This window comes from Impatiens glandulifera, chromosome 5, assembly GCF_907164915.1.
Source record: "Impatiens glandulifera chromosome 5, dImpGla2.1, whole genome shotgun sequence".
NCBI classification, from domain to species: domain Eukaryota; kingdom Viridiplantae; phylum Streptophyta; class Magnoliopsida; order Ericales; family Balsaminaceae; genus Impatiens; species Impatiens glandulifera.
This window is the reverse complement of record NC_061866.1, coordinates 53,399,540-53,414,657: the sequence shown is the minus strand read 5'-3', so window position 1 is coordinate 53,414,657 and position 15,118 is coordinate 53,399,540. Positions and strand designations below refer to the sequence as shown.

The following is a 15,118-nucleotide window of genomic DNA, read 5'->3' as shown; positions in this document are numbered from 1 at the left end:
ATTATTCTCAATTAAATTCCAAGTTAATAACATCATAATATTTCCATCTAGATTATGGTTTGGTTCGCCATCCCACCGACTTATATTTAAAAATATGAAATACATGAATTATGACTGATCATAAAACAATATTTAATTAGCAGTATGTATTCAGTAATCCACTCAAATGGTGCAAAAACCACAGCCGTCAGTATATTAAATGATTATTTGCCTTTTGTTTGATTCTATAATATTCGATATTTAATTATATATAGTTAGTGTGCATTATTGCATGGAGTAGTGTTGTGATTATGAACCAAACAGAAAAAACAATAAATATTATATATATCATTGTTGAGTTGATGATGATAATAAATAAATAAATAGTTTTGATATATTAATTGAATTATTGGAATGAGTTATTTTATTTATTTATTATAAATATGAATAAAGATTGATAGGGAAAGAGTAGATTCCCGAGAATATGCTCTCTCTCTTATCTTTGATTTTGCGACTGCAGTCTGCCCAGCCCGATAAAGGAAATGTGAAGCTTTCTTCCGCTGGGACCCGCCCCGAATAAGATCCGAAACATATACCGTTGATCCAATTTTAACTTTTTCTTTTCCTTTCAAAAATAAAATATAATAAACATTCAATCTCATAATATATATTACATCTATTACTCGGATTTGAGTTAGTATTGTGCTTAGGTAGGACTGCAGATTAATAAAATTGTTTGGAAGTCGCTCGCGAGACACTCGATCAAAACTCGACTTGAGTATGATTTTGACAAAGTTCGAATTGAGTTCGAGCCGGCTCGTTTAATATTCGAAATGAGCTCAAGCTCATATAATATTTGTTCGATGACTTGTCGAACTTTTTCGAGTATGATAATAAATAATATATTTTTTAATATTAAAATTTAAAAATAAATATTTTTTCTTTACAAATACTTAAAAATTTTATTTTATTTTAATTTTTTCGAGTAGAACTCGAGCTCAAATTTATAAACTCGTTTGAGCTCGAGTTCGAGTTGAGCTAATAAATACTTAATCGAGTCAAACTCGAGCTCAAACTGACTTGAGCTCGGCTTGACTCAATTACAGCTCCAGTTTGGTACGACATTTTTTTAGCCCGTAATTTTCATTTCAGATTTTTGTGATCTAAAAAATACTTCAAATCGTTGATGGGTCGTTTGCTATTCAAACCATCCGTTTGCCATCCAAATTTAATATAATTTTTTTTTGACGCACATCGTTTGAAACTCAAATGACAAATTCATTTATTCATACAATATATTTGCATGATTTGGATTCTCTAGAGAAAATTTTAATTTTATAAAAATGTTCATTATTATATTTTATAATAATTTGTAAGTTCCATAACTCCCAATTTAACTAAATAAGAATTAATTACTTATAAAAAAATACTTTTACTTTATTTTAAATCAATTTTAATTTTAAATAATATTTTTTAATAATTCATTCTAAAATATTGTATAGCCCACTTTTTTTTAATAAAAACCCAACATCAAACAAGCTCATAGATACTATCAAATTATTCAAAATCTCTTCCTCTTCTCTTATGTTCTTTATTTTCATTTTCAAGAGGTAAAAATCTGACACATAGTAAAAAATCATATAGTGCAGGAAAACAAAATTTTAACTGACTAATTCTACACGAAAACAATAAATCATTTATCAAGAAATTTAAGTAAAACCAAAAAATCAATCAACCGTCCATAAAAAGAAATGACTAATCTAAGGGGATTGTGCAAATAAAAGCAAAGACACCGAACAATCATAAAGAAAATAAACAAATAGAACATAGGTAGTAAACTACTTATTTCTAATATAAGACATTATGATATATAAAGTTGGGCCGAGTTGGTTTAAAACGCCCGATTAAGGTTACAAACATTGTATTAGGTCATGAGAATCAACTAACTAACTAACTCACTATACTCCCTAGAATAGAGATCTTTATTTTCACATTTCCAATAACTTCACCAACCTCAGGCTGCAAGTACTAGCATTTTAATCATCCCTTGACTATTCGCAGCTAACAAAGTCGAACTATTGCCCTTCCAGCAAACCGCACTAATGAAGTATGAACTCATCGTCGCAGTGTCTTCATCACTTCCTTCCCCAGTAGAGGATCCAAAACTATACCGTGTCACTGGGCTTGAAATTTCCTACAAGTTTTATTTGCAATTTGAGATTAAGAGGCGAAAAAATGTCCAAATGGCAGTGACAGAATAATAATAATAATAATATGACTTACTTTGTGGTACACAAACACCTCATTTGATTCGCTTCCACAAGCTAGGAATTCGTTGTTCGCAGATAAACCCACAAAATTTTTCTCGTTTTTATGGCCTTTAAATGTTGTATGAACCTAAGAAACACAGCCCACCATAAAAAATAAAAAGGAAAAGTGAAGCATAGATTTAAAAACACGATCAAAAAATGCTCTACTTACTGGCATATTTGCTTTGACATCCCATAATCGTAATGTACTGTCAGTAGATGCCGAAGCAAGCTGTTCACTTGACAGGAATTTAACGTATGACACTGTTTTGTTATGTCCACTAAATACGAGAAGTGGGTGCGTGGTCTTTCTCAAATCATAGTAGTGGATAAGATGGTCTGCAGAACCAACCTGCCAAAATTACACCCAAAAATATTTGACCAAAAGAGAATGAAAAACCTTATTAAAGTAACTTTTTTTTTTATAATATTTTAGAGTATGACCCTTGTTTGATGATGATACTTCATCATTCAAATCATAATATATAGTACTAAAATACCCTTCATTTTTTATAATATTTAAAAATATTAAATATAAAGGATAATTTTAGTCATTTAATCAAAATAACTCCAAATAATCCTCTCTTTTTCATCAAACAAAAAATTGGATTATTTGAAAGAAATCCTACATTAAACAAGCTCTAAGACTAATGGTAAAAAGAAGTTTATTTACTACTTGACTAGGAAGTAGGAAGTACCGCAACATGAAAGCTGGATGCGGGATTGTACTTGACACAACAAATATTTGCTTTCATGTCAATGTTTATTACACTAGTTTCTTGCTGCATGCACCATATCTTCACCTGTAACATTGAAGATAACAATTTGAGTTCAGAGCAGGAACACAACAAGGCAACTAATGCCTTGTACATTCATTCATTCTATCATATGAATGTTAACTGAACACTCATTCAAAGCTCAATTTTTCTAGACATTGATGTCTACTCAATTACAAATACAGTCATTGGAATTGTAATAAGAACAAAAAACATCCAATCAGGAAAGGAAATCAAAGAGAAATTACAAATTGCTTTTTCTCCTCTCGTGTTCACACAGCAAAGTATAAGTGAAATCCGGTATTTTAGTTCCACAGATCATCCAGGACGGATAGACATTTTGAAGATAAAAAAATTAAGGCAAACCAGCCACCATTCCGTTATCATATTATTGGTATCGAAACAGGGGATCAGAAAGAAATTTAAGAGCTTGTTTTATCAGGGGTTAATTTAGATTAATCAAAATAATCCTTTCTCAATCAAATCACTCAATTCATCAACCAAAATACTAAAATACTCATCCTTTCACTTTTACAACATTTTAAAATATTAAATAAAGATATTTTGATCATCAAACAATATTTGCTTCAAATAATCCAAATAACCCTACATCAAACAACCTCGAGATACAGAATCTTTTGCTCACCTTGCAATCGTCACTGCCAGACACAAGCATGGTGGGTTCCGTGAGTGAAAAGTCAACACTCCATACTCGATGCTCATGTTCTTCATACTCCATCACACTCTGAATGCAACAACAACAAAAAATGACTTTATCAATTATGCACATAATCTTGCTCCAAGTTTTTCTAATAATGATGAACATTATTTCTCCCTATGCTGAGATTTCAATTTTTTGAACAGTTTTATATAGGGCAAGAGAATCCAGAAAAATCATCAAATGGGACAGTTATTGGACGACTATAAGACCTATCAATCTCTCAGGGAGAGAGGATCTGATTGAAAGAAAATTAGTTCTTTATGCGTTGATCCAAATGATGCAATTTTTATACAGTTGTGTGCGACATGCCTCCCAGAAGAAAAATCTCACAATCTATTTTCATTACTTTTGGCAACTTTAATTTGACTTTAAATACATGAATACGTTTGAATGTTCACATTAGGGTCTTCCCTTTAAACTCAGATTATTTGCAATCGAATTAATAAAATACAAAAATAACTGCTCACATCTTCAAATGAACTTGTAAGTTTCACAATTTGAAATTTTAAAATCTCACATGGACGCAAAAAAAAAAGTTACAATTTTTTAAAAGAACAATTTAAGTGTTCTAAGAACACTATCCAAATTTTAAACTTTAATTAAATCCATTGTCAATTGGTGCTCACAATTTAGGGCTTTGGACAAACTCTGCCAATTTTAATCATTACACACTAAACAATAATAAACTACATGCAAGTAATATCCATGTACTGTTATTTAACTGGAATTAAATTGAGCAATTAGATTTACCTGCCTTCGGGTAACATCCCAAACTGTTACAATTCCTTCATAGTCACTGCTAGCAATAATATTCTTGGTGAACTTATTCCAACTCAAGCAACTAAGCTTAGATCTGGTTGACATCTCCTCTACTGGGCGATGAACAGCAGCAGGCTCATTTATAACCTGAGATAGCATCATAAACAACAATCAAATAAAGTCTAGAGAAGGAAACCATGATCTCGAATCATGCAAAACTAATTACCAACAGTATAAAAGAAAGATTATAGATGGAGGACATAGAATTATTAAGGAAAACTTTTAGCCAACAATTTTACTCCGGGATCTTTTCTTAATCCTTTTTTTCAATAGAATGGAACTGAACCAATATGAAAAGGCATCAAATAACTACTGTATGACTAACACTTAAAATGTAAAAGCAAGAAAGTCGGTTGTTAAGGTAGTTTTTTTACTTTTTTATGGATTACATATTTGTGTCCTCAGAACATTGATTTCTTTCATGATTCCTTGGATGAGTGCTACAAAGTAAACAAAAGCAGCCACTCACTACATTAGTTACATTTGTCTAATCCAAGAATAGTTGATTATGTTCATTGACATCATCCACCCATAAAAACTGTCCTCCATCACCACCAGTAACACCAAAGTTCCAGATCAATAATTTGACTACACAATGAGATGAACGATAAATGAGGTTTGCAACTATTTCATGCCCTTCTCTCGCCATAACCACAAACTAACAATTGTGCTTATTGAAAAGAAAAAAAAACTGGATATTTGGCTACTAAGATCTGCCTGAATTTGGCCAGACCACAATGAATGACATTGGACATTGTTTGGAAACTTTAAAATATTAACAGTGCTTGGAACTATTAAAATATTACGCATTATTATTGTGTTGTGGGATTAGAATGATATTTCATAATATAATATTAAAATGATGTGATTAAGGATAATTATATTTGATTAGGATATTATTACCTTGTGTATGATATCCTGTAATTTTATATTTATTAAATAAACATTGTTGCCTTTTTCAATTTGGCTTTTTAACGACTTCTTGTTATAAATTAAAAGAAATAACCAGATGGTTATTTGGAAGGGAAAAAAACTGTTATTTTTTAGAGAAAATGTGAGCACAAAATATGTTCACTTTTGAACAATCGAAGGCAGTACAAAGAAGCACAAAACATAATAAAAAAATAAATGTTAGCTTCCGTTAAACTCAAGAAATTGACATCCTGTGCAAAATCATCATTTCTTAATTGACGTGAAAGTGTGGAGGAAGTCCCATTCTGTTTTTTTATTAGGTATGGCAGCACATGCTTAATTATACAAATTGTTTTCTGCATGATTAAAACTTTAAGGGTTTCTTTCAATGCCTTGCGACAATGGTTGGCGTAGCCACTGGTGGAGGGCAATGGTTAATTTAGTTCGTTAAGAGATCATGTATTTCTCTCATCTTTTTTCTGTTTGATTATTTCTTTTAGATTTACATAATATAGAATTATCCACCTAAAACTAGTTTTGAGGATTTCATCTCCACTTATGGAAAAGAGAGAATCGAAACAAGCTGAGGTGAATTGATAGAGGCGAAGTGAGCTAAGGATAAAGAAGCAAGCAAGAGACGAAGCCGATTTGACAAAAAAATAAAGTAAGAAAAGAAAATGTTAGAGATAAAGTGAGCTAAAGATAGAGAAGCCAACTAGACAAGGCAAGCCATAGGTTAAGCCTAAAGTGCGGGAGATGAGGCATAAGAGTGTAAAACGAAGACATTGATTCTTTTAAAGCCTAAATTGTTTGCAAATCTAAGTGAATCGTAAAATAAGTTAACTTAGATTTAATGGGGAGTGTTAGAATATGAGGTATATATTATGTTATAGGATTAGAATAATGTTTCATTTTATTTAATAAGGATATTATTACATTGTAACATACGTATGATATTTTATAAATAGATAATCTCTATTAGACAACACATTCTCAATCATAGAAATTCACCATAGTTTTCTATTGAAATAATAATACAGAAACAAGAAACTCACGGATGAATAGTCAAAGACTTTTATACACTTGGATACTCCAGCAATTGCAAACAACTCATCATCAAGATCAAACTCTATGCTGCACAAACGAGCAAAGTTCACATTTTCATTAGACTTTGATTTCAGAACACTTTAAAAGAAAGAAACAAACAAACAAACGTAGTTTATCATTTTAACTTGCCTTCCCCAAAAGGCTCGATAAGGCGGATCTGTGGGAAGACGTCGAAGCGGGTTACCAGATATTCACAGTTAGCATGGATTTTATTTTCCCTTTTGGGTGCTTGTCTTTATTCAGTTATTATTTTTTGTTTTGTGCTTTCTTTGATCACTGGGATCCACATGATGGAGCCATGGATATATAAGTTGTTGATAACTACAACTATATCTATATATGGATTTTATATATTATCTTCAGATATATAACTTTTTTTCCTTTCTCTTTTAGGTTTATTCCAATTATCATGCCTTTATACTAGAATTGATCTGAATTAAGAATTAAACATTTGTACCATATAGAAAGATGATCTTACCTAGAAATAATATTGGTTGAATGGTAAACGAGATCTGCATACTGAAGTTCAGCAATGACCTTCAGTTGACTGTTTAGAATGAGGAAATGTAATTAAACCATCAAGTGAAAAAAGTTAGCACAGAAAGAGAAAACTCTACAAGAATATGGACAAATCCACACCTATACTGTGTGAAAGTCCTAAGCACAGACTGGAAATCAGCCAGTCCAGCATTATATCCTTCTCTACATACGATGCTTTTATCAGTATCTTCCTGCTTAGGTGGAAGGTTTGTTAATTGTCGTCGTTTTTGCAGGTAGCACTCTTTTAGGTCATTGAACTGTAGCAAAGCATGAATGATGTCAAATTCAACGTACAAAGATGCAACCAAAAGGGTTAAGAGAACTTTGATTTGCCTCGAGAATTCAAATCCTTATGAGGTGATTTTTCAAAGTCAGATGCTAGATGTTCATGTTATGCCAGGAAAAAACAAGCATATTTCACAGAGAATATATTAAATAGAAAATTGAACACACTGACCTGTGCATGAACACGCTTTGTCTTCATAGCAGACAAACTTGTCTGATTCATATGTTCTGATTCCAATCCACCAGGAATTTCCTTCCCCTCTGGAGAGAGAGGGCTTACTTGAACTTGTACATCTTCTTTCATGTATTGAAAATCTCCTGTGGCGGTCCCTGTTCGTGCTTTACGAGAACTAGACGTAGGAACGCCCGTGTTCCTATTAATGGAAGCTGACCCAAATTTTGTAATCGCAGGGTCATCAGCAACCCTCCGCTGTGCTGTGTACCTGTCCCTTGCCCTGTACAACTCAATTCTATGTCTCTCCACTGAATTTATGTCCTCTTTAATACACTGGAGATCTGTCTGTATCTGAAAATAATTACAAACACAATATTCAAGTATCGATAAACAACCCTTAGTGACAAAGCCATTTTTTCGTATATTAAATTGGTTGAATTGATTGATTAGTCAAAAAAAACATTAATCTTAGGCATGTGAATCTTTAGCAAGTAGGAGTGGAAAGACGGAAAATGTCAGTTCATTATGCACACACAAACCTCATTCAGCAGAGCAACTTTCTTTTTCCTCAGACACTGCAAGAAGTCCATTAAGACATGTGTAGTTCTCTTGGCTTCTTCTTGCGCCATTTTTCGCCTTTTCTCCGCAAGTAGTTTCAACATAATGTCTAGCTCCTTTACCGACACTTCAAATCCCTGTCTGAGTAGCATGTAAGAGTCACATTATGCTTCACTAAGTTGAAGAAGATTTAAGTCCCGAGAATGATATAATGGATAGACAGGTACGTCTGTCCAGGTTATAAACAGCAAAGATAAGATATATGATCCCTCCACATTGGCTAACCCCGGGTGCATACTTATATACCAATATGATTCATTCATAAATCATAATCATCCAAAATTAGCAAGATGTAAGTTGATTAGCATGAACAATAACTGACCTGCTGCAGTGTCTGATGAAAATGGTCTACTAGCCTTGCACTTTTAGATACTTGCCGAGAAGAGATCTTTTTCAACAGCTAAAAAAGTGGTACAAAAACAACAATAAACTGCATTATGTCCAACAAAAGAATTACCAGATCTAAACTATCAGACTTAGTCCTATGTACAAGTTTAGAAGACAGCCAACTGCGCTAAAAAGGAAAATATATAAATATGAACATTGTTTACTTTCCTTGTCGAGAATTTCCAACAGTAAAAGCAATTAAGGTTGATAGAGAAGAGATGTAAGAAGGAACCTACCTTGTTAAGGAGAAAATTAGGAAAGAGCTGTGCATTAGTAAGGTGATGTCCACAGGTAGGGCAGTCGTTCTTATTGTTAAGATGCGTGGTGATGCAGGTGAAGCAAAAGCTATGGCCACAAGCTGTGAGGAAAGCGTCTTTGATGATTTGCATGCATATTGGACACAATAAATCTTTATCGGTCTCAGCCTGCACGGAGACAGGTGAATCGGTGCCATCGGCTTCCCCTGGCGGAATGACGATTAACGGCTTCGGTTCTTCATTCGCCGCCGGCGTGATTGCTCCCGTCGATCTCTCCTCCATCTCCAGTCTGAATTCAGTATTCTTCTTCTTCTTCTGTGCGAGAAAGGATAACGAAGTTGAGAAAAAGACAGATATCACCGTGAAGAAGAGAGTGGAGGGAAGAAGAACTGACGACGCCTCTTTGAAGAAAGGGTCCCACCATAAACGGTTCTGAGGTGATAAACGGTCCACGACCGATTGCTCTTCATTTCCGGTTTCGACCGCTTGTCGGCGCAAAACCATCATAATTCATAGCCTCATAGGCCAGACCGCTAGAGCAAGTCACCTTTTTCTTTTTTTGTACAGTATTTAAATCTTTTTTTAATAATATTTATATAACTACAACAAAAAGACTATATATAACACAAATATTAAAATACTTATAAAAAATGGTTATTGTGCGACAACTGTCATTTATTTTTTTACCAAATTTATTTAATTAAAAATAAACCAATAAAAAAATCACAAGTATAAGAATAAACGAATAAAAAATATATATAATTTTTAAATAATTTTTTTATTAATAATTTTAAAAATAAAATATATAGTACAAGTAAATTGATAAAATCGTTCAAACTCCACCGAAATCATTCAAACCAAATTGAATATCTAATCGAACCAGCCAAAAATGAATTCATTACGGTTTCTTATTTTTTTGCCAAATCCATCAAATTAATTCAAAATGGCTACCAATGAACTTTCCTTTCTTCTTTTTAGGAGATATGTCCACAATATTATTTGGTATCTCATTTCAACGCCACTAAAATCCTTCAAACTGATTAAATATATAAAAATAATATTTAAACAAGACGAGAATAAAAATTAATAAATGTATTATTACTATTAGGTCATAACATTGAGATAATATTTTGAACTTAAAGATTGGTTAGTATACTGGAAAAAAAATTATTATTAATAATAGACAAATCTATTTTCATGATTGTTGACTATTTTTAGTTTAGTAAAAAAAAGGTATAATAAATTTATGTTTTGAAAATTATGATGATTGATTCATTATGTTATTGAATTTTATTTATAATATTTTTGTTTATATATACATGAAAATAAGTATTGGTTGTTATATATATATATATATATATATAATCTATTTTGATAATTTTATCAATTCATCAAACCTATTAAATTAATGAAATTGTTCAAACTCAACTAATCAAACTGAAAAACCGATAGTTTGAAATTGAGTAAACTGACGTCAACGGCTTGGATATGTATTTTAGTTAATAAATCGACCAAATCGAACCGTCACCCTTAAGTGAGTTTGATTAAGCTTATAAATTGAGTTTATTTACGTTTGCATAATAATATGTTATAGTAACTTTAACTAATAAGTTAACACAAAAAATTATAATCAAGGTTTAAACTCAATTCTATTTACATGACAACATAATCAAATAAGTATCTAAATGAAGAATAGTATATTTTTTTTATAAGCTCCCAAAACCAAAAGGCAATAAATGACAAAATAAGTGGAAACAACCCTATGGGTACATGTTATAAGTTTTTGTCTGAATTCTGACATTCATATGTGGTTGTTTGTTTTTTTTAAGAAAAAAAATAATGTATTTGAGTTTTTAATTAGTTAAATAATTAAATAAATTATATACCATTAACTTTCTTCTCCTTACCTATTTTGCCCAGTTTCTTAATCATATATATGGTATTATTACTCTATATAAAACATCAATTGATTACTCAATAAATTAGTTTGGTCTCTTAACACCTATGGATACCATCAAATCCCTTGTTTAACAAGTATGAGTTCAGTTTGATATTGATTTATTTACTTATAACACATAACACATGGACTAGTTTATTTATTTTGTGTTCAAAACTTAAATATTTATGCAAGTCTCATTTCCTATTAAAAGAAAATACTGTAATCGTTCTCGGATCTTAAAGAAACACGGATAGAAAACTTTATTTAAACGTGTTCAATTTTAATTCGCCAAACGACGTTAAACCGCGTGACACGTCGTATTGGAATCCAACCGCTTGAAAATTTTATGAAATAAAAAAATAAATCTTGAAAATAAAAATTTAGGAGACATGGTTGTTTGAGATTTGTTTAGAAAATTATATAAAAAAAATGAGTTTTAAAATTAAAAATATGAATAAAATAATAAATTAAAAAATGTTGAAGGTAATTGATTTATAATAAATGAAATTAAATTTCACGAATTCAATTCTAAAATGTTTCTAGTTGAGTAGACCTAAAAATGAAAGCGTTTTTGGGTGGTTAAAGTTAGTTCATTTAAATTTTAAAAAATTATAAATGAAATTAAATGTAAAATAATATTATTAGTGAAGGGAATTTAACTCGGATTTATTTGATTAGTCTAATATTAATTATAGATGCACACATCACACATTTACATAAAATACCATGTAATTGTTTCCTAAAAAGCCCAGATGACCCACTTAATATTAGGGTAGTTTGGTCATATAATAAAAGACAAAAGATTTGTTTATTTGTTCACACGAGGTATATAAAAAAATAAAAAAATATTCTTTGATAATAAATAGTCCAATAAAATAATAATTATTAAATATTGCACTCTCTCTTCTTCTTTTCTTTCTTTCTAGAGTAGGAGGGAGGAGGATCCGGAATTGTTTACTTGCGAATCCAAAACACCCACAGAAAGGAGAGAGATTTTGTGTTGTTACTGTTGGTGGGGGGAGGAGAATATATGGAGATTTTTTCACATTGATCGGCCATAGAAAGACCTATATATTCCTTTCAATTCCTTCTTTTGATTATTATCACATTATTATTATCATTAGTTACACATTGATCTGGAAGAAGAAGAAGAAGACGAAGACGACGACGAAGAAGAAGCCTATTTTGGGATTGGCCAAAATCACAAACAGAAGATAGAGATATATAGACTACCTTGCGTTGGTTGCGTTGATTTGATCATTCTTCTTCTTCTTCTTCTGTTCGGTAACCCTCTTTTCACACACAAACGCAACATACACCAGAGGGGGAAAGCGTCTCTGACTGAATCAAAAAGGGTTTTTACGTACACACATATATATACATACAACACATTAAATAGTATATTTTTTGTGATTGTATCAATACCCCACATACCCATCATCGATGCCTGACAATCGCCAAGTCTGGGGGGGCAATGTTGGTGTGGCCAATCCCTCACTCGGAGAACTGGAAGGTAACCATTATCATCTCTTCTATTCTCTTCCATTTGATGATTGTTGGGTTTCAAGTACTGATCTTTCCAAAGCGACCGATCAGGGGTTCGTTCGTTCGTTTAATTTATTGTTTTGATCATAAACTAACCTACAAAGGGTATCTATCTATCAATCTCTGTTTGTAATTAATTAGTTTAATTAACTGTCTTTCTGAATATGTTGTATATGTTCATTGTTGTATTTGGAAAGTAATTCCCACTTAGCCCACTTTCTCTTTATGTCACAATAAATACATCAGATGCTGTGAAACGGCTCAGCGTTGTTGAGGCTGTTGATGATCATATTCAAAATGCTGGCTATCCTGATCGTCCTGGTGAACCGGACTGTATATACTATATGAGGACTGGACAATGTGGTTATGGAAACAATTGCAGGTTCAATCATCCCGCTTCTAATGGACAGGTACTAGATTCATATTTCTTTTTTTTGGTTTTCATTAGATATTAACAGCAGCAACAATAACTTGTCTGAAACTTTATCAAGGGTGGGAAGCTTGGAGGTGAACTTCCAGAAAGAGTCGGGCAACCAGATTGTGTGGTATAGTTAAATTAATTTAGATTATATGCATTAATGATTCAGTATCGAGAACAACTTAGATTCTGATTCATTTGGGTTATTCTTTAATCCAAAATGCTTTTGTTTTCTTTCGGATTTGATCATCTTCTACTCATGTCTCATTTACTGATATTGGTTGGTCTTCAGTACTTTCTGAAGACAGGAACATGCCAGTATGGATTGACATGTAAATATCATCATCCACCCGATAGGCGTGGTGCTGGACCAGTCTTGTTCAATATATTGGGTCTGCCAATGCGACAGGTTCATTTTTTTTCTTACTGTTTTAACATACATTCATTAGCTATATTAATTGCTAGAAACTTCATTCTCGTGTTTATCAGTTCAGTAATTGAGTTTTTTAGGATGAAAAATCATGTCCGTATTACTTGAGAACTGGACACTGCAAATTTGGAGCGGCATGTAAATTCCATCATCCTGAACCTGCTGCATCTGCTGGAATCATCCCTCCTCCTGTCTCTGGGCCTGCTGCTGCTATTTATGGAGCTTCTGGGTCATCTCCAATCCCTCCTCCTTCCTCTGTTACACCACTAATAAGTGGTGGTGGTGGCATTCAAGCATGGCCACTTCCCAATAATATGCCATATGTACAAGGAGGACTTCAAAACTATGTTCCTGTTATCATACCTTCTTCACAAACCACAAATTCCCCAAACAATTGGAATACTTATCTGGTTGGTGTTCAAAATTGACTGTGTTTCTTAATCAATCTATTATCTGATTTGTTGTTGTATTTTAGGGATGCATGAACCCTCCTCCTCCTCCTCCTCCGTCTTCATTTCCTACTTCTGGGTCGGATCTGGGTTACTACTACTACTACAAGAATTTGATGGATTCAGGATCTAGTCCAGCCCCAGCACCAGCACCAGCCCCAGCCCACATGATGATGATGTCCTCTGCAGTTCCTTATCTACCTGAAAGGCCAGATAAACCTGAATGTCGTAATTTCATGAGCACTGGGAACTGCAAATATGGTATGGATTGCAAGTACCATCATCCTAAGGAAAGAGCCCTTCAACTAGCTACAAACTATCTGACCAACCCATTTGCTGGACTTCCAACAAGACCTGTAAGTTAAACTTAATTTTAGATTCAGCTCAAATTAAGCAAGCTATGAATGACTGATTGAGTTTATTTCAAAAGACAACTTTTCACCCTTTAGTTTATTTCAGTCTGATTGAGTTGGTGTGTAACAAATGCAGGGGGGGCAAGCTGTGTGTTCTCACTATAGTCTAAATGGATTTTGCAAGTATGGGCAAACTTGTAAATTCATTCACACATCACCAGGATACTCCTACAACTATGGTGTGAGCGTTCCAAGTCTGTCTGTACCTGATCCGGCTATGTTGTTCCCTTATCAGATGGTTTACTGTCCTGAAACATCTCCTCTTCCTCTTCCTCCACCAACAACTAAATCATCATCTAAGCTTATTCTTCACCATCAAAACCAGAAGAAACCACCTGGAAAAGATGAGACTAATCTGGATGCTGAAAATTCATCCAACCAATCTGGTTCACCCATATCTGCTGCTGGCTCAGAACCTCGGGAAGGAGATAAGGCCAATTGATGAAGATGTTGAAAGATTGTGTTTTTTTTTTTTTTTTTTTTTTTTTTTTTTTTTTTTCCTCCACCCCGGTTTTGTTTTACCTGCGGCCAAAATGGATAGGTTCTCTAGTATTTGACATAATGAGATTTAAGGCTTGGGGTGGTGCTCTTTCTATTTTCTTTTTGTTTGTTCATTTTGTTGTGGTGAATAAAACACAGGTGGTGAACATGAAGATGATGATGATGATGTCAACCATCCAATTTTCTTTTGTCCTTCCTTAAAGAAACCAAATACAATACTATGTATGATGGTGATTTTTATGATCATTATTGCTTTTTGGACCATTGATTTTTTTTGATTTTTTTAAACTCCTTTTGTTTCACTTCCTATGATATATATCACTACACCTTCTTATTAGCAGCAATATTTTTCTCAGGAATTTATTCATTAGGTCAACTTTATAGGATTAAAAGTTTGTGAATGGGAATCAAATCAAATCTTGTTTTGAAATCTCCAAATAAATTATATGTATGTTTGATGTAGTTTTTTTATTAAAAAAGATAATGGATTATTCTGAGTAAATGGAAAAAATCTTCCAAATAAGGCAATTTAATGGAT

General features: G+C 32.6%; 2 protein-coding genes across 3 annotated transcripts; one reads left to right on the top strand and one right to left on the bottom strand.

Annotated features, from left to right (window-relative positions):
- Nucleotides 1-1,806: 1,806 nt before the first annotated feature.
- On the bottom strand, nucleotides 1,807-9,249 carry LOC124940183 (E3 ubiquitin-protein ligase COP1-like). Of its 2 annotated transcripts, none has more exons than XM_047480666.1 (13): nucleotides 8,865-9,249; nucleotides 8,564-8,641; nucleotides 8,163-8,318; nucleotides 7,621-7,974; nucleotides 7,263-7,420; nucleotides 7,102-7,170; nucleotides 6,572-6,650; nucleotides 4,536-4,691; nucleotides 3,711-3,809; nucleotides 2,987-3,091; nucleotides 2,461-2,640; nucleotides 2,263-2,376; nucleotides 1,807-2,173 (listed from the first exon to the last, which is right to left on the bottom strand). In XM_047480666.1, exons 1-13 carry the CDS (start codon nucleotides 9,165-9,167, stop codon nucleotides 1,994-1,996), a joined length of 2,031 nt encoding a protein of 676 aa, XP_047336622.1. In that variant the 5' UTR covers nucleotides 9,168-9,249; the 3' UTR covers nucleotides 1,807-1,993. The 2 variants fall into 2 exon arrangements, with proteins under 2 accessions (XP_047336622.1, XP_047336623.1); XM_047480667.1 differs by having other exon boundaries at nucleotides 8,163-8,410; nucleotides 8,865-8,885.
- Nucleotides 9,250-11,755: 2,506 nt separating this feature from the next.
- On the top strand, nucleotides 11,756-14,836 carry LOC124939771 (zinc finger CCCH domain-containing protein 5-like). Its single transcript, XM_047480213.1, has 7 exons — nucleotides 11,756-12,337; nucleotides 12,616-12,779; nucleotides 12,861-12,914; nucleotides 13,080-13,196; nucleotides 13,298-13,627; nucleotides 13,693-14,022; nucleotides 14,156-14,836. Exons 1-7 carry the CDS (start codon nucleotides 12,268-12,270, stop codon nucleotides 14,519-14,521), a joined length of 1,431 nt encoding a protein of 476 aa, XP_047336169.1. The 5' UTR covers nucleotides 11,756-12,267; the 3' UTR covers nucleotides 14,522-14,836.
- The last annotated feature ends 282 nt before the right edge of the window (nucleotides 14,837-15,118 follow it).